Source organism: Ciona intestinalis, chromosome 13, assembly GCF_000224145.3.
Source record: "Ciona intestinalis chromosome 13, KH, whole genome shotgun sequence".
NCBI classification, from domain to species: Eukaryota; Metazoa; Chordata; class Ascidiacea; order Phlebobranchia; family Cionidae; genus Ciona; species Ciona intestinalis.
In genome coordinates, this window is record NC_020178.2 from 1,288,992 (window position 1) to 1,310,154 (window position 21,163).

Consider the following 21,163-nt stretch of genomic DNA (forward strand, 5'->3'; position numbering starts at 1 on the left):
CTGGACTGCGAGTTACCTGTCGTTGCCCCGCCCCTATAGGACCTTACTTATATAGAAACACACTAATATTCGGCTTTCATAGTAAAGGATCTTTCGGTACGTTACAGATTACGACGATCTGAAGTGTTAGAGTTTGGCAAAGTTTGGAGGTATTAGTTAAGAGGAGGCATAGACTTCACAGAGGATTAATGATTATATAGTAGGGTGTGGGGAAGATAGGACACATTTTCATTCCATTTTCTCGTCCCATTTGGTAGTAAACGAAGACAGATCAAAGAATCATAAAACCATAATCTCTCGACTCCCATAGACCGTTGTTAATTGTTTAAGACACGATCAAGATATTTGGATATTATATGCTAAAGGTACTCCACTTTAGGTTTATAGTTTAGTGGTTAGCAGATAACGTAAGGGAAGGATTTCGTTCATTTTAATTTAGGAATACCATATTAATTATCTGACCTGCAATCACATTGGTCCACACACGACGACCCAGAAAGTGGAATCACGATTTGTAGAACGGAAGGTATGATCCACATAAGAGGTATTATGATAAATATTCTTTGCTTTGTGATGTAAGAACTGTATCTGTGACGTAATATTTGGAAATAAATGATTTTATTTGTTTAAAATTAAGCTAAATAATATGTTTTAAATGTTAAGATGGCCAACGCTATATATGTAAATTACGGTCTATGAAACAGAAGACCAGTGTTATAACCGGGTTAATAATACATACCAGTAATAGTTTGAGGTAAAATGGGACATGTTTTAATTTTCTTTTAACGTCCCATTTGGTAGTAAGCGAAGAATATTTACAGAATTATATAACCGTATCCTCGCGACTCTAAAAAATCGTTGTTAATTGTTAAAACGCGATTAGGAAATATGGGAAAGTATGAGCTAACGGTATTCCATCTTACCCCAACCGTGTTATATATTTAGTGGAGAAGACGTGGCTTTTTTAGCACATAATATACATTTAACAACGGTCTATATTGGAGTGGTGAGGTTATAGTTCTATTATTCTTTTGATTTTTTGGTTTACCAAATAGAATGGAAAAATAGAGTAAAAAGTTGTTCTATATTCTCTCACCCTACCCTACTAAACTTAAATCTATAAATAGAATAATATATAAAGATCTTACTTGACTTGTTTAAGTATTAGCAAGTATCTATCCAATGCTATCATCATTAAGCCTTGAATAGATGCTTGTATACAAACTCCGCTAAGGCCGCAAAATCCAACCTATACAGTAATACATAATATTAATGTAAAATTCTGAGATGGTATTTTCGGCTACGACTAAACTAGTCGGTAGCTGTAACCGCTTTTTAGGCGGCCGACTAATTTTTAGTCAGTGTTTTTTCCATGTTTAGTCGGCCGACTAAGTTTCTATGCATTGCTTATTACAAAAGTTAGCCCGTCAAAATCTATTGCTAAGATTTTAGTCTATGACTAATAAGTCAAAATCGAATTTCGACGGCGACATGCTTAATCAGTACATTGCCGGTGCGACGAAAACGGTATGATATTTCTTGAATACAGTAGCTAAGTTCCGATTTATTATAAAGTAAATGAGAAGGAAATTATGCATGGCGCGCCATGGAATTATGGCATCAAAACAACAGTCAGTAAAAACACGCTGCACCGAACATAAAACGAGGAAAAGGAGCGCGTCGGCTTCCGCAACGACTAACTTATAATTGTATAGAATGAGACTGTTGCTTATGCCATTTAACAGTTAATACATATAGTAGGGTGGGGGAAGATGGGACACCTTTAACACATAATTTCCAAATAACCTGATCGTGTTTTAAAGAATTAACAACGGTCTGTGGAAGTCGTAGGGATACAGTTTTATAATTCTTTGAATGTTCTTTGTTTACTACAAAATGGAAAGAGAAAACAAAATAAAAAGGTGTCCCGTCTTTCCCCCATCCTACTAGATAAAGTGGCCTACCTTTTCCGTAGATGAGACAGGAACATTTAAGACCTCAGCGATTCCATACCAGTAGAATATTGTAACTCCAATAAATAAATCAGCAAACGCGAGATGGCAGATTAGCCAGTTTAGAGCTACAAATCTTTTTGAAGGGTATTTGAAAGATACGAGAAGTACCAGAAAGTTAACTACAACATTATACAGCTGTAGTTGCTACCATACATAATATATATAGTAGGGTGGGGAAAGATGGGACACCTTTTTAACTATATTCTCCTTCAATTTGGTAGTAAACAAACATTCAACGATTTTTATAAAACTTTATCCTCACGGCTCCCGTAGATCGTTGTTAATTGTTTAAAACACGATCAGAATATTTTGTTAATATGTGCTAAAGGTGTCCCATCTTCCCCCACCCTACTATAGTACTTGTAAGCTGGCACGAGGTGTATGAAACAGAACACCCGTATTATAACGAATCTTGTTGCCCTGCCACACGAGGATATATTAGTTACATATACGTGGTAACTTGTAAGCGGGCACAAGGTGTATGGAACAGAACACCCGTGTTATAACGACTGCAATTTTCCAGCCACGAAAAAAATAAAATTAGTTTCATTCATTTATTCATTCAGAAGTGCATTTTTTATTACATACCAAGTATAGTAACCACATTGTGCGTATACAACTTACCCAATACAATAACTACTCCCACAATTATCGTAATAATGTTGAGTACGATCGACACTTCCTGAGTCGTAATGCAAATATGTCGGTCACCTTGTATCAAACTACTGTTCGTATGGTTTGATGACGTATATGGTGACGTCATGAGTTTATACGATGACGTTGTAGTTTTATAAATTGACGAATTTGAGGTAGACGTTGACGTCATAACGATGGTGACGACACGTATTCTAGTTTGAGAACGTCATATTAAAGAAAACTTAGGAGCCAACGCGAATTTATTACGCTTATCATAAAAATGGTTATGATCTGAAGTCTGCAGAGTATAGCAACTGTTGCAAAGTAAATACCACGTTCCCACAATACTGGTCTATACAATCATCCTACACGATCTAGCGCTCAAAATATGCACTTGAAGTAACACATAGGCTGGTATAAATTGTCTGTTTGCACTTTAAGGAACCATTAACTCTTGGAACTATTGAGGAGTTTATAAAATTTCGGAACATCAATCGCTTAATAGTATGCATGCAAGCAACAGTAGCAAAACTTCTGTTTGTGGTAAAATTAAATAGGCCAGTAGTGGAACCGCCTACAAAGTTTTATACGTGGATGGATTGTATTAAAATTAGATGATTCATTTAATAGAGGCGCTATATATATACGTCATTCCTGTGTTTTCAATTAACATGGGTGTATGAATTTAAAGTAAAATGTTGCTTCCGTTTTGACCAAACCCGTTGTCCGGATATACGCAGTGCTTTTAATTGTATGCTCTCGTTATAACACGGGTGTTCTGTTTCATACGCCTTGTGCCCGCTTAGAGTTACTACGTATGTAAAATACTTATCCTCATATGGCGGGCCAATGACAGTCGTCTAACACAGTTGTTCATACACCTCTACAAAGCTTACGAGTTACCATGTTGGATATGCAGCTTTGTGGGTGAATATTCTGTTTCATACGCCACGTGCTGCTTACAAGTTGCAATGTATGTAACTTAGTGGGTCTTTGTTAATTGTATAGCTAACAATTAAAAGCAATTGCCGTTTCCCCTAAAATAAGTGACATTTTGTACTATATCGGTTGGTGTCGGTTGCTGGTCACACAACTTGTTAGTGGTAAACATGGATCGGCACGAGTGCACTGTGGATGGGAATATTATAAGTGGGATTAAGGTGTTGGTATCTATCTCATGCTCGTTGTCGGGACCTAGTGTGTATTATAAAAGCCTTGTTTATTCATACACCTCATGCTCACTGTCTACCTATCACAAGAGTGTCTTCGTAGTTTCAAAATTCATTTGTCCCCGTTTAAAAAAAATCCATTCGAGGGGAATTCCCTTTTTACGTGAGAACTTGTATACCGTTTTTGTATAAGAAAAAATAAACCACAAAACGTAAGTTTGGTCCACTATAACACTAAAAAAAGCAAACATTTGATAAAATATCTGCCTCTACCTAATATGCTTGCATAGGCTTTCGTAAAAGCGTAAATTTAGTTGTATTTTTACAGTTACAGAACGTCTTGATGTAAAACTTAAGACAAATCTAAAAAAACGATGCTAGTGAACAATCCTCCCGAAGTTATCTACTAATTACTGACCCATATAACTACTAACCTCTAAAACTCCTAATTACCAACTACTAAACCCCTGTAACTGCTAACTACCAATCTATCGCACTTCCCACCAGCTTAATCTGTATCAGCCTGAGGATTCTTCACTAGTGCTTAAAACCTATTGCAATTTATTTTTAGGTGCCATATAGGGAAGCTAAAAATGTCAAAGGGACGCGAATTTTATGAAAGAGTTTTAAAATCACCCAAATTTGTCGTTGCACCAATGGTGGACCAGAGTGAGTTGCCATGGCGATTGTTGTCAAGGAGACATGGGGCTCAGTTATGTTTCTCACCTATGTATAGTGCCAATACATTTGTACATGATCATACTTATAGGAACAAGGTATATAATATATAGCATATGCTTTAACAAATAAGTTGGCCAATGTCCATGTATTTTAATCATATTAAGTTTAAGTTAGTTTAACGACTGTTGTTTTGCTATAAAGTTAAATCTTTCTTTATAATTATCTTTAAATTCATAACTAATATCAATATGTTACTTACGCATGTACGGTAAAAGAGTAGACTTTTAAATAAAATCGTTTTGTTTCGGACTTTTTTTTTACACAAGATTCAGTCAACTGTATCAGTGCCAGATCAGGGTTAGATTTTGGAATGAGTTACAGTTACCATGGTAATTTGATATTCTAACTCCAAGGTTGTACAAGATTTGTCTTCCACTGAAGACCATCCCCTGATTGTTCAATTTTGTTCAAACTCAGCTGAGAATTTCTTGGAAGCTTCCAAGTTGGTTGAAGGATTATGTGAGGGAGTGGACCTTAACCTTGGATGTCCACAACATATAGCTAAGAGGGGTGTGTATGTATGTAACTTATTTGTCTTTGCATGGTGCGGCAATGACAATCTGTATAACACAGGTGTTCTGTTTAATACACCCTGTGCCCACTTACTAGTTACTACATATTATGTAACTTATTTTCGGTAATGGACCCTGTAGCCTAAATCATAGGACCCATGGCGTGCCATAACTTATTTATTTACTCTAGCCCCGGGGTGGCAGGGCAAGGACAGTCATTATAACATGGGTGTTTTGCCTTGTACACCTTATGCCCACTTACAAGGCATAGAGGTTTAGAATTCCAACATATGTTTACCCATGTGAAGATTTTATTTTATATCCTCTTTTTCTGATATAAAAATATAAATATATTTTTTAAGTTCAACTGTTCTAAATCCTAGGATCCATGGCATGCCATGCTGCGGACCTCATATAGAATAGTATAGTTAAGGTGTTTGTTCTAATATTGTACAATCCAGGTCACTTTGGCGCTTACTTACAAGAAGATTGGGATTTGATCATTGAGATTATTTCAACCACAAAACAACATATTGGTATCGGGGTAACTGCCAAGATCAGAGTTTTTAATGAGGTTTGTGTAGGTGTGTTTCGGGTGTTTATATATGAATACACCATGTGTGTCTGGTGTATAAGAAGAAACCCATGTTATAACTTGACAGTGAGCATGAGGTGTATAAATACACCATATGTGTCTGGTGTATAAGAAGACAAACCCCCCCCATGTTATAACTTGACAGTGAGCATGAGGTGTATGTATACACCATGTGTGTCTGGTGTATATGAAGACACCCATGTTATAACTTGACAGTGAGCATGAGATGTATAAATACACCATGTGTGTCTGGTGTATAAGAAGACACCCGATTTTATAACTCGACAGTGAGCATGAGGTATATGAATACACCATGTGTTTATCGTGTATAAGAAGACACCCATAGTATAACTTGACAGTGGGCATGAGGTGTATAAATACACCCCATGTGTCTGGTGTATAAGAAGACACCCATAGTATAACTCGACAGTGAGCATGAGGTGTATAAGGAGACACCCATGTTATAACTCAACTACTTTTTAATTGTGTCCTGTATAAATACCAACATTAAATTTATACATACCACCTACAGATTGACAAAACAGTGAAATATGCCCAAATGTTGGAAACTGCCGGTTGTGACATCATCACAGTACATGGAAGAACAAGAGAGCAAAAAGGTCCCAACACGGGCCTTGCTAGTTGGGATCATATCAAAGCTGTTAAGTATGTTAATGTGCACGTAGTGATCCAAAAGGGGGGGGGTTATTGGACACTTGTTGTGGTTTTTTTATGGTTGTTAGTTTCATAATAAACTGGAATCGGATCATTATTTTTAGTAGTATTAAACAGAACATATATTGACTGTCAAGATCCCTGCTCTTTCAATGTGTTAAACTGTCGTTGCCCACCATGCGAGGATAAATAGGTTACATAGGTGGTAACTTGTAAGCGAGCACGGTGTGTATAAAACAGAACACCTGGGTCCCGGGTTATAACGACTGTCGTTGTCCCCCATGCAAGGATAAATAAGTTGCAAACCTTCATTTTTTACCTAATGATAATTTAGAAACCTTTTCTAATCTTTTTATCTTTTTTCTAATATATGATTGAAATCTACATGAAGTCTATTGTGTATAAGAAGATTTTTAGCCAAATAATGAATTTAAATATATTTTACCATAGAGATAACATATACATACCGTGCCATGTAAGCAAATAAATTACATACATATTTATATATTTTTATTTTACCCCAGAGATAACGTAGACATCCCAGTTTTCGCAAACGGAAACATCCAGTATTATTGTGACATTATGAGGTGTATGGAAACTACAGGAGTAGATGGGGTGATGGTGGCTGAAGGAAATCTCACTAATCCCATGATATTTCAAGGTATATAATATAGAATGGTTTTGGCCTCTTGATGTTAAAGTTTGTATTTACTACTTTGCTAGCGATATGTGTATACAGTATATTTGGTAGTGTTTTTCATGGTCTTATCTCTTATCGTATTATATTTCAAGTTATAGTACTGCGGGGGTAGATGAGCCACCTTTAGATCCTAATATCCAAATATCCTGATCGTGTTTTAAACAATTAACAACGGTTTATGAGAGTCGTGAGGATACGGTTTTATAATTCTTTGAATGTTTTTTGTTTACCACCAAATGGGACGAGAAAAGAGAAGGAAAAGGTGTCCCATCTTCCCCCACCCTACTGTATACGGTTTTGGTATCATTTAGTTAAAACCTGCATTTTCACTTTATACACAAGAATGATTAATGTAACTTATTTTATACTCGTGTGGACAACCCATTAATGGCCACTAGGTTGAAATGATTGCCATTAAGTGTCTTGCCCAAGGACACATACACCCACAATGGTAGCAGCGACGAGATTTGAACCCATTACCTCTGGGTTACAGGCAGGCGCGCTAACCACTTTGCCACTGCGCTAGACAAGACATATATAACTTAATATATTACTACATACTGCATTTAAACAAGTTATTATTTTAACAGATTTATCCACGCCATGCAATGTATACGATGTAGTGGAAGAATATTTTGCTCTTGTTGCGCAATACCCATGTCCTTTATCAAGTGCAAGGTCGCATATGTTCAGAATATGGGCAAGAACACTATTGGTAAGTAAACATACGGGTCATTATATCGCAGTTTGTATTATTAGCGACAAACTTAGGGTGACGGGCAGGCTTACACCAATTTTTTTGCACTGTATTAATCAGTGTAGACGCACGATTGACAACTAATTCGTAAACATTACAAGTAATAAAATTTGTTTCATAAAATTTGATTGCGTCTGACTATTCCTAACTATACCATTTAATTATAATTGTGTTTCATTTAAGCCCATTGTTTGAATAGATCCATAAAGACATGCGAGAAAGAATAGGATCAGCAAACAACATAGATATGTTAAAGGAATGTAACGAAGTATTGAAGCAACGGTGTTTAAGTGAGGTGGGTGGGTGAAAGTAGATGTTTATATTTTATATGGGTGAGATTTTTAGTTGCAGCATAGCATGGGAACCTGGGATTTAAGTCAATGTTGGCACATAACCCCAATATTGTATATGAGTGAAGTCCTACAGTGAGGCATGCCATAGGACCTGGGGTTTGAGACAAAGTTGGCACAATACCCCAACATTGTATATGCACATTCTATTCTATATGGGTGAGGTCCTACAGTGAGGCATGCCATGGGACCTGGAATTTAGGCCAGAGTTGGTCCATTACCTCAACATTGTATATGCAAATTCTATTCTATATGGGTGAGGTCCTACAGTGAGGCATGCCATGGGACCTGGAATTTAGGCCAGAGTTGGTCCATTACCTCAACATTGTATATGCACATTCTATTCTATATGGGTGAGGTCCTACAATGAGACATGCCAATGGGACCTGGGATTTAGACTAGAGTTGGCCCATTACCCCAACATTGTATATGCACATTCTATTGTATATGGGTGAGGTCCTACAATGAGACACCCAATGGGACCTGGGATTTAGACTAGAGTTGGCCCATTACCCCAACATTGTATATGCACATTCTATTGTATATGGGTGAGGTCCTACAATGAGACACGCCATGGGACCTGGGATTTAGACTAGAGTTGGCCTATTACCCCAACATTGTATATGCACACTATATTCCATATGAGTGAAATCCTACAGTGAGACAGGGGACTTGGGATTTAAGCCAGAGTTGCATTACCCCAACATCCAGGGTGTTATTGACCTGACCGTGTATTTGTGCTTCCCCTAAGTTAGTCCCTACATAGTTTTATATGTCTGTAGTCTATATTGTGTATGATAATGGTAATGCAGCTCATACTCATTATGCATAGGACTAAATGGGCATAAATTAAAATGAGTTCTGCTTATGTTCTCATCAATGCAAAGTTGCCAAATCTAAAATACAGACACTTCACTAAATATACTTCATTACTTACCAGGAGATGGAATCACCCATGTGTGACATGATTGACAGGTCACTCCCACACTGGGTTTGTCAGCCATATGTTCGTCCTAACAGGTAAGACTACTTGTATAGTTGTATCTGTTTACTTTGTATATGAATGTAACTTAATTATCCTTGCGCGGGTGGGCAACGACAAGTCATTATAACAAGATTGTTCAGTTTCATACACCTTGTGTCAGCTAACGAGTTACCAGTGTGTAACTTATTTATCCTCATGTGGTGGGGCAAGGACAGTCTTTATAAAACGAATGTCTCGTTTCGCACATCGTACCAGCTTATGAGTTCCGCATATGTAATTTATTTATCCTCGTGGGTAAGCAAGTGCAGTCGTTATAACAGGAATGTTCAGTTTCATACACCTCGTGTCAGCTTACAAGTAACCACATATGTAACTTATTTATCCTTGCGTGGGTGGGCAACAGGGCAAGGATAGTCGTTAAACACGGATGATCTATTTCATGCACCCGCCCGTCTAGAGTTACTACCTATAACTTTGTTATAATTTAGCCGATGTTTTTTTATCAAGTTTACTCATTTACAAGCACTGATGATGCCAACAGTTTTTATGTACCATAAACCCTAATATGAACATTTTTAACTATAGACTTCCACAAGCCAACATTACAGTTAAAGAAACACCCGATGAAGACACACATGTTAAACCATCAGTAAGTTTACATATGTTTGCTATTGTAATATTAATGTAGGATCTTTTTCACTATGATTTAGATGATTTGAATCAAGCATTGGTTTGAATGAATGTAACTTAATTATCATCGCGTGGCGGGGAAATATGAGTCGTTACAACATGGTTGTTATGTTTCATACACCTCGTGCTGCTTACGCGTGACCACTGGGTTGGAGCAATTGTAGTTGAATGTCTTGTCCAAGGTCACATACGCTTATAAATGTAGCAGCGACGAGCCTCGACACTTAAACCGGTTTACATTAAGTAACATTAGAATATGTCAGATTGGTTTGTTGGTTGTATTGTTTGGTGTATTACTAAGAATATAAAATAACTAAGTATTTGAAAAGATATTTTTACTTAGAAAAATGAAATGAGACGATTACTTAAATATGAGAGAAAAGTAGAAAGTAAGAGAATAAAAAGAAAAAAGGAACATGAGAGAAGGAGAGAAAGGGAGAAGGCAATGGAAAAGGTATGTGACATCATAATATTTATTATTATACCATATTTACGGAAGTTTTTAAAGGCAAGTGAAATTCAACTTTCTCGATTTGCTCGAAGTAATTTGAAAAGAAGAGAAGTTGATGAAAAAATGGAATCTGTGATGCGTAACGATAGTCACGCTCTGGTGGTTTGCGTTGATTTGTCATGGTCGCATTCTATGAATGATAAGGTACATTATGATGTCATACTTATAGTTGCAAATTTTATTTGTCTTAAATATAAACAAAAAATATATAGTAGGGTGGGGGAAGATGGGACACCTTTATCACATAATTGCCAAATCAGGTTTTAAAGAATTAAGAACGGTCTGTGGAAGTCGTAAGAATACGGTTTTATAATTCTTTGAATTTTCTTTGTTTACTACCAAATGGAAAGAGAAAACAAAATGAAAAGGTGTCATATCTTTCCCCACCCTACTATATTAATATTAAATACAAAACGACTGTGATTAAAACATGCTATTTATAATATACACTACTGTCCCATGGTGCTGAATTATATTAGTTATATGGTCTTAATACCTTTGATTATTACATTTATATCTATATGTAATACCTATAAACTATATCTATGAACGAATGTATCTTATTTATCCTCGCATGGCGGGCAATGACATTTGTTATAACAAAGGTGTTCTGTTTCATATACCTTGCCCTGCCTACGAGTTACCACGTATGTAACTTATTTATCCTTGCATGGCGGGCAACAATAGTCATTATAACACGGGTGTTCTGTTTTATACACGTCATGCCTGCTTACAAGTTACCACGTATGTAACTTATTTATCCTTGCATGGCGGGGCAACGATAGTCGTTATAACATAGGTGTTCTGTTTCATACACCTCTATATAACTTGCTCTCATCTATTCTAACATGAAGTTATTTAAAGGAGATCAACAAACTTGCAAGTCAGCTTGGAAGGTTATATGGAAGTAATAGGAAGGCTGAAGCACCCGCTCATGTTTATTTCACAGGTAGGTTATATATATATATGTATGGTAACTATATACTTTATACTTGTGTGTGTGTATATGTGTTAAGTATATAAGTGTGTTGGTGGTATATTAGCTATATACTTATATATATATGTGTGTGTGTTAACTATATACTTGTGTGTTTAATAACTGGAGGGATTTTTTTAAAGTGAAAGCAGAATATTTTTCCCATATTAATGTAAAGTTATAACGTATGACTGTTGGCATCATTAGTGTTTGCAAAAGACTGGGTAGACTTGGTGAAATAACATGTATAGTGCATTGGTGCGCAACCCGTGTATTAAACCCCTTGGTTTCCCACCCCGAGGATAAACATGAAAATATCCTAACTCGACAGTGAGCGTGAGGTGTATGAATACACCATGTATGGTGTGCAACACCCGTGTATTAAACCCCTTGGTTTCCCACCCCGAGGATAAACATGAAAGTATCCTAACTCGACAGTGAGCGTGAGGTGTATGAAGCCACCATGTATGGTGTGCAACACCCGTGTATTAAACCCCTTGGTTTCCCACCCTTAAAATTTCATTATTCTCGCCAGGTTTCAAAAAAGGGACTCTAATATGGAATGAATGCCATCGTAAACATAATGGATTTAATGAATATAAGATATCTATGACGGATAAATCACCTATAGAAATGTTTAATAATGAAAACATAATTTATTTGTCCCCTGACGCAGAAACTGGTGAGTTCAACATAAAGATAATATAACTTTATTTATTAATAAAGGTTAAGATACTATATATGATAATATAAGTTTTACCTACTAAGTAAATTACATAGTAGCACGTTAGATGACGCGAGGTGTATAAACACCCGTGTTATAACGCCTGTCATTTTCCGGCACGCGAGGATAAAGTAAGTTACATTCATTCATTTAAAAACAGTAACGAATTACGTATTATTTCAGAACAATAACAAAAATAAATTAATTTTTAGCAAACTACAGTCGTTCTCGTTATAACATGCTATCATTTTAAATGAGTAACTTGTTTTCCGATAATTTTATCTGGATATAAATTTTTATATAATGGAATACCAAGGACAATAAAAGCATCTTAATCACACACAAAGTTACAAAAATGGTAACTTGTAAGCTGGAAGGAGGTGTATGAAACAGAACACCCGTGTTGTAACGACTAAATTTGCCCCGCCATGCGAGGATAAACAAGTTACTTTCATTGTGTCATTGACCTGCCGCAAACTATACTTATACACAGGCTACAAAGGTATGACATCAAATTGTAACTTACATTCATTCATTAATACCAGCTTTATCAAATGTTGAGGCTGGCTCAGTCTACGTTATTGGGGGTCTAGTGGACGAAACAGTTTGTAAAAAGCTGACACTAGATGCTGCTACAGAGCATGGTATTTGCACTCGTAGGTTACCTGTTAAAGAATTCATGAAAAAATCTGGACGACATAAAAATTATTCAACTGTGTTTGCTGTGAACCAAGGTGAAAAAATACTTTGTAAATATCTGGGATTATAATGATTAAACTTTATTTAGTTTGAAAAGGAATTATTCTTTTTTTTTCAAGTTGTGTTGTATATGTGTTTTTATTTTTTCTCAAATGACAAATTTATGTTTAATTCAGTCTTATCAATTAATTAACTTAAATATTAATTACTATTTTCTTTTTTCTTCAGTTTTCGACATTCTGTTAAAATATCACTCTGCCAAAGATTGGGTTGAAGCTTTTAAACTTGGTGTTCCTCCGCGGAAGGGTTACGTGTTTAATGATGACGTCATCACATCGTGACGTCTCTAAAACGTGATATCTTTTATCGTGCAAGAGACCTGGAATATTAGTCCAAAAAAATTATGTGTGACGTCACTGGAAGATATTATTTCGTCATAAACATGTTTTACAAATTTTAGAATAATTAATTCTTTTTTACTGTTTTATCTTTTAGACAAATATTGATTGATTAGTAAAAATAGCGTGTCCGGAACTCATGTTTTTGATTGTTTATCCATAAACCAAAGATGATTCAGAAAAGCGGTTTCTTAATTTGAAAAATAGAAACTTTGTGGTGAATTTCGGCGTAAAAAACATTGGAAGGATTACGCATCTCACGCCGGGGACCTATGCGGTTATTCCCGCCAATCCTCGCGCTGAACGTCGGGGTCACGTTTTCCCGAATAAATAGGCGGCGTGGAAAATAACTTTGCGCATCGCGGAGCTGAGACTCATGCGGTTGCTTGGTGTCTGAAGCATAAACTCCACAATCCGTCAGTCAAAATATTCAGATGACTCTCTTAGACGGGAATTGAACCATGGACCTTCGGTGGAAACTCCAAATTAACAGAATTCTTGCAACAAATGAATTTTGTTTATGTGTGGGAACCAAGGGGTTTTATACACGGGTGTTGCACACCATACATGTTGTATTCATACACATCATGCTCACTGTTAAGTTATAACATGGGTATCTTCTTATACACCAGACACACATGGTGTATTTATACACCTCATGCTCACTGTCAAGTTATAACATGGGTATCTTCTTATACACCAGACACACATGGTTTATTCATACACCTCATGCTCACTGTCGAGTTAGGAGAAGCTAATACACAAGTGCCGCATACATAACATCAGGTTAGGTTGAACGCCGGTGTCGTATTACACACCATATACACCGTGACCTGGCAAGCATCTTGCTGTTCAAATACGTGTATTACTGTGGAGTAAGATGACGCTTTTGGTTCCCAACAGTCCATATTTCCTAAACTTGTTTTTAGTAATAAACAACGCTCTTTTAAAGTCGTATGGATACAGTTATAAATTTATGTAAATATGATAAGTAAATGAAGGACCATATTACCCCAAGCTAATATAGTAGGGTGTTGGAAGATGGGACACCTTTAGCACATAATATCCAAATATCCTAATCGTGTTTTAAACAATTAACATCAATGTATGGAAGTCGTGAGGATACGGTTTTATAATTCTTTGAATGTTTTTGCTTACTACCAAATTGGAAGAGAAAATAGAACGAACAGGTGTCCCATCTCCCCCCAGCTTACTATACATAGTGAAACCATCTTACCCCAATTTATTATACATACACGTCTGGCATAATTGTGTCAGATAGAAAACATGCGTGAGCACATCCCCGTAAACACTTAATGGTAATCCATCTATCTTCGTGAGGTCATGCTTCGCTTGTTAGTCATAACATCGCATAAGACCCACAGTCAAGTTACGCTCAATTGCTATACGTGCTTTCCGACTCGTGTGGTTTCGCAGCGTCAGGGTAATTTTTCTGTTTGTTCGCGACGTGGCAGTGGTTTTAGCGCGCCTGGTTCTAGCTCTGAGGATAAACAGGTTCGAGGCTTAGCGCTGCTACTATTGTGCAGGTGTATTATCTAATTGCGCTAGACACTTAACGCCAATTGCTCTAACTCAGAGGGAACTTAATTGTCTAAATTGTCAGCTATATATAAAAACAATTACCCACACAGTTGGTAACTCGTTAGTGGGCACGAGGTGTATGAAACAGAACACCCGTGTTATAACGACTTTCGTTGCCCCGCCATGCGAGGATAAATAAGTTACATACGTGGCAACTCGTTAGTGGGCATGAGGTGTATAAAACAAAGTTTTCGTGCCATTTGAGCATAAATAAGTTACAATTCAATATTCTCAATTATTCTTTTATTTGTGCATTCGTTCGTTTAATTGCTACCTTAGCATGTTTATTCATTCTGTTTTGTTCATAGAGTTCTGTAGCGAAGATCGTGCTTTGCGAGAATGCAAGAGAAACGTCCCACAAACGATAGTTCCCCTACCCTTACGCCAATATACGTAAACGGAAGAAAAAAGTTGACGCTGATAGAAAAAAATAAACGTATTGAAAAACAGAATCCTACGCACTATATAACGACGATATATTGCTGAATCCAGTTATACCCGGGCAGTAAGTCCGAAGCATTGAAACTGGAAAAAGATGCAAGCTCAAACTGGAATGATCCGGTTTTTGTCAGCGGTGTGTTTTCTATTGATGTCGGCCCCGCATTTTTCAGAAGGTAAATTGCTTTATTTTCATTTTTTGTTTAAATTTAATATGAGTTTATTTTAATTTTAAATCATAAATAAAGTTTTAAACCAAAATGAGGTGTAATAGTTGAAACGTTTATACTAGCTAACCATAGTGATATTTTAAGCTTATATTTAACAATTGTTTTGCAGCTACATAAACGAACTTAGAACTTTTAAATAGCGTATTTAGCAACCAGCGGCCCGACAGGTTGTTTCGTGCGGCCCGCGCGGTGTTTAAAAGTTAATACCTATTCACAGTTTCAATAAACTGTCGTAAATATGGCGTTGTCATTCGAATTTTGTATTCGGCCCTCCAGTGAAAAAGGTTACACATGCCTGGCGTAAAACTTTAATTTACTCGCTATAAACTGTTTAAGAAAAAAACGTCTTTCCAAAATTTCAATTCTATAACGCTTTGGCTTTCGCATTAATATACGCTATAAGTTGTATATAATGCAATATCTTTACATTAACGGCGCGTTCAATGCATTTGCTATCAATTATAATACAAGGGCAATGGTGTGATACATACGATATCCTCATTCTAAACTATTTAGGGATAAAAACGTCTAAAGGTGGCTGTAAACAGTATCCGGAATTCGTCCGTTTTGTCTGTTTTGTCCGGATTTCGCTGCCGCATGCGGAATTGGACACGGGTTTGCATACGACCTCGCATGCGAATTCGCACGCCGGATACTGCGTACAGCCACCTTTACCAAAAATTCGAACCTATAAACCAGCGCTATCCGTTATATAATATACTGCGGTAAGCCCTGTATACAAAATGCGTTATACAGTACGATGGGGTAAGATGGGACTACGTTTTTGACATATTTCCCAATCGTGTTTTAAACAATTAACAGCGCTTTTTAAAGTGACAATGAAACGGTTAAATAATTCTGTAAATATTTTTTGTTTACTACCAAATGAGACGATAAAAGATTCCGCCGGTTTCGCGAAACGTTTAATATCCCATCAGCACATGCTTCGGTCTACTAACAATTCAAAGTCATTCAAAACCAGCGGGTTTGATTTTAGACGGCCGGCTAATAATGAACACGTCCAAAACAAAACTCGATAAATATTCAACTTTTACTGGAGCAAAACGTTTAGTGGTTGAGAGTCATTTAAAATCCAGATTTCAATTATTTTTTTGCCTTGTTATTTAAACCAGTGAGCACTATTCAACCGGTGTGCACGGTGCACCCTAGGGTGCATCAAAATATGCCAGGGGTGCACCAGTGCAAAAAGGTATACAAGGGTGCATCACAAACTTCAACAATTTTCAGCAATAATATTCAGTTTTGAACGTTTTTAACAAACTTAGCCATTTTTCTACAGTTTTTTTTTATATGAATTCTATATCTTGTATCACTGGTAATCGAGAAACGTCATGAGTTTTACGTTAATGCAATCAGGGGTGCATAAGTTTGTCGCAACAACTTTAGGGTTTCACCAACCCAAAAAAGGTTGAAGAGCACTGACCTAAACAAACTCTGGGTTTTAGGGTGATGGGCCAACTCTGTCTTAATTCTCATGCCCTATGACATGCCCCACTGTAGGACCGCATACATATAGAATACCGTCCACGAATTAAATTATAGTTATAATATATATTTAGTTTTTCGTGTGACCCCATACTGAACTAACTCAAAACAAAATAACCCCAATGCTAAAATAACGTAACTTCGAATTACGAACGATAGACCCAGTCTTATACCAGAAACGGAGTTAAATTTTCTCCAGTTTTTGCAATTTTACTGCATTTGCATTTAGTACGCTTCACGTGTGTTAGCATGATAAAGATTTCCCAAGTTTTCAAGTTTAGCATGTAGCGTGCAGTTATTTTTGAAATTACCCACGGCGCACTGAGGTGATGGGCTTGCGGTTTGCAGCGAGTCGGCTCCAAAGTTTTCTACTGCGTTTGCGAAGGAACCGGCGTGTCTGAGGTCCTATGTTCAAAGCTCGGCCCAGCATGCTACTTTACATGTGTTTTTTTTTCTTTTGCCCTGGCGGTGGCACTTTTTCCTGCACGGGTGAGGCCCTACAGCGCGGTACGCTGGGCGCATGAGGTTTAGACTGTAGTTAGCATATTACCCATAATATTAAACTTAGTTTAAAACATCTGCTCAACATGAGTTTAGCATCCGAAATCTGGGCTCTAATTTTACATACCGTGTCGTATAACCTCTTCTATAATCTAGTTACTTATTGATAATCTACATATACACGCATAACTATATGTCTAGACATTTGCATAAGATATAAAATCCAATATATTTGCTATAACTTTTCCACTATAGCTCGTATAACCGTTTTTATTTCCTAAAGACGCCACATTATGTTGGAACAGAATGCGGTTTTATTCGAAACATTTACTTAGCATCACTTCGTATCGAATATTTCGTTTATAACTTACACCTACGGCCGTATAACCGCTTTTAATATCTCAAACTATTCTTCAGTGTGTTTACATTACAAATATTTCTACTTTAATAACTCCAGCCAACTTGGATTTTACTGTAATTCTTACGCCCTTTACAAAACATGTCGTAACCTAGGGGTCGCCTACCTTTTATATAAACCACACATATTCCATAGTTTTAATAAGTGAAGTAGGGTAGGGGAAGGATAGGACGGCTTTTTATTCTATTTTCTCATCACATTTTGTAGTAAACAAAGAACATTAAAAAATTTATAACACCGTATCCTCACGACTCCCATAGACAGTTGTTAATTGTTTAAAACACGATCAGGATATTTGAATATATTGTGCTAAAAGTGTCCCATCTTCCCCACACTACTATAAGTATAGTACTGTAGGGAGATACCTTTCGCTTTAAGCTACAGTTTAACGGATACAGTTTTTGCAATTTGCACAACACGCCTTATATAAAATGGCCTACCCGACATTGTAAGCCGGCGCGAGGTGTCTGCAAAAGAACACCCGTGTTATAACGAGTGTCTTTGCCCCACCATGCGAGGAAAACTAGATTACATTCATTTATACACTAAGGGGATATTTTATGGTTATATATGCTAACACAGTATCTATCTTACCCCACAGTACTTATATGTGTATTCATTTTATAGCAGGAGATTGGGGACCATGGTCAGATTGGAGTGTTTGTTCAAAAACATGCGGCATGGGACTCCAAATGAGAGAGAGATTTTGCGATTCTGATCCTTGCCTGCCAACTAACGGTAAAACCGAAACAAGAAATTGCGACGGGCCAGCCTGCCCTCCGCCAAGTGAGTGTTCATGTTCTTTTTTCTAATTAACTTGCGTTACTGGTATAATTTTTTGTTTTTGTTTTTTTGCTAGAATTGAACCCAATAATTTTGTCCTAAAATGTTCAAAAACAAAATCGAGTAGACTTGAGGAAGTGCTGTATGTTTTCATTCTCTTTTATCGTCCCATTTTACAAAGAATATTCACAGAAATATATGATGCATAGCCCACAGTACCGTATATATTGAAAACGTTTTGATCTGTTTCGTAAAATACGTTAGAAAGTATGCAACACTGAAACTTACTTTAATAAAAAGCTCTGGTTAAAAATTAGCGAATTTTTGAAACAAAATGTTTTTATTTTCGATTAAAATTATAAATAGAAACAAATTCCCGATGTTCTGTATTTAATCGAGACGAACTGACTGCGTATCTGTTCAACGTCTGATGTGGATTTACTTAAATGTTGCTGATTCATTTGAATCTTTCGTGATCCTTAAACTGCCCGCATCTTAGTTAAGCTTGTGATGCGGTAATACCAGCGGGCTTTTTTGTCTTTCACGGTTCATATACTTACAATGTCGGAGTAATATGATATTTTATATGACAAGGTCTTACCGCGAGGCACCTACGTATATTGCGGTAATACTTACAAATAACAGAGCATATTATTCTAGTTTTATGTGGGTAAAATCTCACGGCGCGACATGCCAAGGAGTCTAGCATTTAAGCTTGAGTTGGTCCAATACCCCAACATTGCACAGGCAAAATATGATTGGCAAGCAAAATAAGGGCACCTGGAATTTGTTTATTACCATAGCTTGACTACAAATATTCCAGCCCCTGGCACTGTGGTTATAGGGCGCTCGCTTTTAATCCAAAGGAGATTTCAGTGCGGCTTGATGCTATCGCCGTTATTGACGTGTATGTGGCCTTCTGCAAGCCTCTTAACTGTAATCGCCTAAACTCAGTGGCCGTCTATGAGTTTCTCAAATTATCAGTCGTACATAAATACTTGCTTCTTAAGCTACATTGGTGGTAACTCATCAGTGAGCAAAAGGTGTATGAAACCGAACACCCGGGTTATAAGGACTGACGTTTACCGCCACGCGGAGATAAATAAGTTACATTCATTCCAGATCAAAAAAATTAAATTATTAAAGACAAGGTAATTAACAAAGAATCGACATTTACTCTTTCAACCATTTTATTTACAGCTTGCGGAGGTACTCTGACTGCCCCTACTGGAGTGATTACTTCGCCGAACTATCCCGATAATTACCCCAACAATTTCAACTGTACATGGTTGATATCAGTGCAAGAAGGATATAAAATTGACTTTAAATTCGAAAAATTCGTTCTTGTGCCTGGTTGCGAGTAAGTACAACTTTTCACTTATTTTATATTCTGTGCATTTTTGTGCATCTTGTGCTGTTTTGTGCACCTTGTGCGAATCGGTATTTTCCCGCGCGCGCCAAAATCAAGTTTAAATGTTTATCACATCAACACCAAGTCGGTGTAGTTTTTTGTTAGTTATTCTCGTAAATTTTGCGTTATTTTTGTCCCTATACCCAGTTCTATATAGTACACAGCCGTTTTTCAGACTTCTGTTGTATTCAACAACACTTCCCTACATTTTACTCTTCACAACGACTATTCTTATACCACGTCCCTCAATTTTTCATATACTTCCGTAACTATAATCGGAAGCAGTAGACCTACTGTTAATATGATATGGAATTACTATAACTGGTAACCAACACAATTTTTGGTTTCAAAATGTTACTTAGGTCTCTCTGTGTTCGGCATTATATATTTATTGAATAAGTTAGGCGTTGGCCTCGAAAATTTACTCCGAAAATGGCCGAAAACATGATCGTTACCGTACATTCTGTTTATTTGATGCTGTTTTTATAGGGATCGTCTTACTATAATCGAAAGTGGGACAGTGCCGGACAAATATTGCTCGCAAAGAACAGGTGCAAGTTACGGAACTGTCGGAAATGTGGTCACCATTAATTTTCAAAGTGACGCCTTAATGTCGGCCACTGGTTTTAAAATTACGTATGAAGAAAAAGTAATTCGTAAGTCGCAATACACTTACATTATGTATAAAGCATAACAACGCACAATAATGTAATTTATGCCTAATAACCAAAATGTGGATAAATAGGTATTAAACACAGTCATATGGTGTATGTATTACAATGCATAACAATATATACAAAGCATACCAATATATATTGTAGCAATTATATTTTATCCCAATAACCAATATGTGGGTATATAGATATAATAAACACAGTTAAGAAGCACGTTTATGGCAGTTCTATTCCATATAAAAATGTCCATCAAGCATTGAACATGTTTGTATTGCTTCTGTAGCCATTAACTAAGGATATATATATGTTATTGTTGGACATGCTTCTTACTATATGTAGAGTTAAATTGTATAGCATAACATGAATCCAAGTGTCAATCTATTAGGATTAACTTTTTAAGTGTTACTGGTTATTTACACTGAGTCACTTGCGCCGTGGCGTAGTGGTTAGCGCGCCTGCCTGTAACC

At 36.7% G+C, this 21,163-nt stretch overlaps 2 protein-coding genes across 2 annotated transcripts in view; both read left to right on the forward strand.

Annotated features, from left to right (window-relative positions):
* The first annotated feature begins 356 nt into the window (after window positions 1-356).
* LOC100181894 (tRNA-dihydrouridine(16/17) synthase [NAD(P)(+)]-like) lies at window positions 357-13,316 on the forward strand. The gene is made up of 17 exons (XM_002130348.5): window positions 357-365; window positions 519-544; window positions 4,392-4,596; window positions 4,915-5,071; window positions 5,535-5,647; window positions 6,201-6,334; window positions 6,868-7,004; window positions 7,634-7,758; window positions 8,000-8,095; window positions 9,091-9,170; window positions 9,721-9,784; window positions 10,169-10,279; window positions 10,334-10,480; window positions 11,201-11,285; window positions 11,848-11,994; window positions 12,582-12,770; window positions 12,964-13,316. Exons 1-17 carry the CDS (start codon window positions 357-359, stop codon window positions 13,074-13,076), a joined length of 1,938 nt encoding a protein of 645 aa, XP_002130384.2. The 3' UTR covers window positions 13,077-13,316.
* Window positions 13,317-15,225: 1,909 nt separating this feature from the next.
* Window positions 15,226-21,163, forward strand: part of LOC104266378 — a 50,748-nt gene continuing 44,810 nt past the window's right edge. Inside the window, exons 1-4 of the mRNA XM_018814569.2 lie at window positions 15,226-15,349; window positions 18,456-18,614; window positions 19,812-19,971; window positions 20,512-20,678. Coding sequence (XP_018670114.2) covers window positions 15,271-15,349; window positions 18,456-18,614; window positions 19,812-19,971; window positions 20,512-20,678 — 565 coding nt within the window. The 5' untranslated portion in view covers window positions 15,226-15,270. The remainder of the gene's footprint in view (window positions 15,350-18,455; window positions 18,615-19,811; window positions 19,972-20,511; window positions 20,679-21,163) is intronic.

What these genes read in the sequence shown, in the direction of transcription:
- LOC100181894 (XM_002130348.5), top strand. An exon ending in AGCAACGGTGTTTAAGTGAG is followed by an intron (nt 8,096 to 9,090) that starts GTGGGTGGGTGA and finishes ATTACTTACCAG; the next exon opens with GAGATGGAATCACCCATGTG. An exon ending in CGCTCATGTTTATTTCACAG is followed by an intron (nt 11,286 to 11,847) that starts GTAGGTTATATA and finishes TATTCTCGCCAG; the next exon opens with GTTTCAAAAAAGGGACTCTA.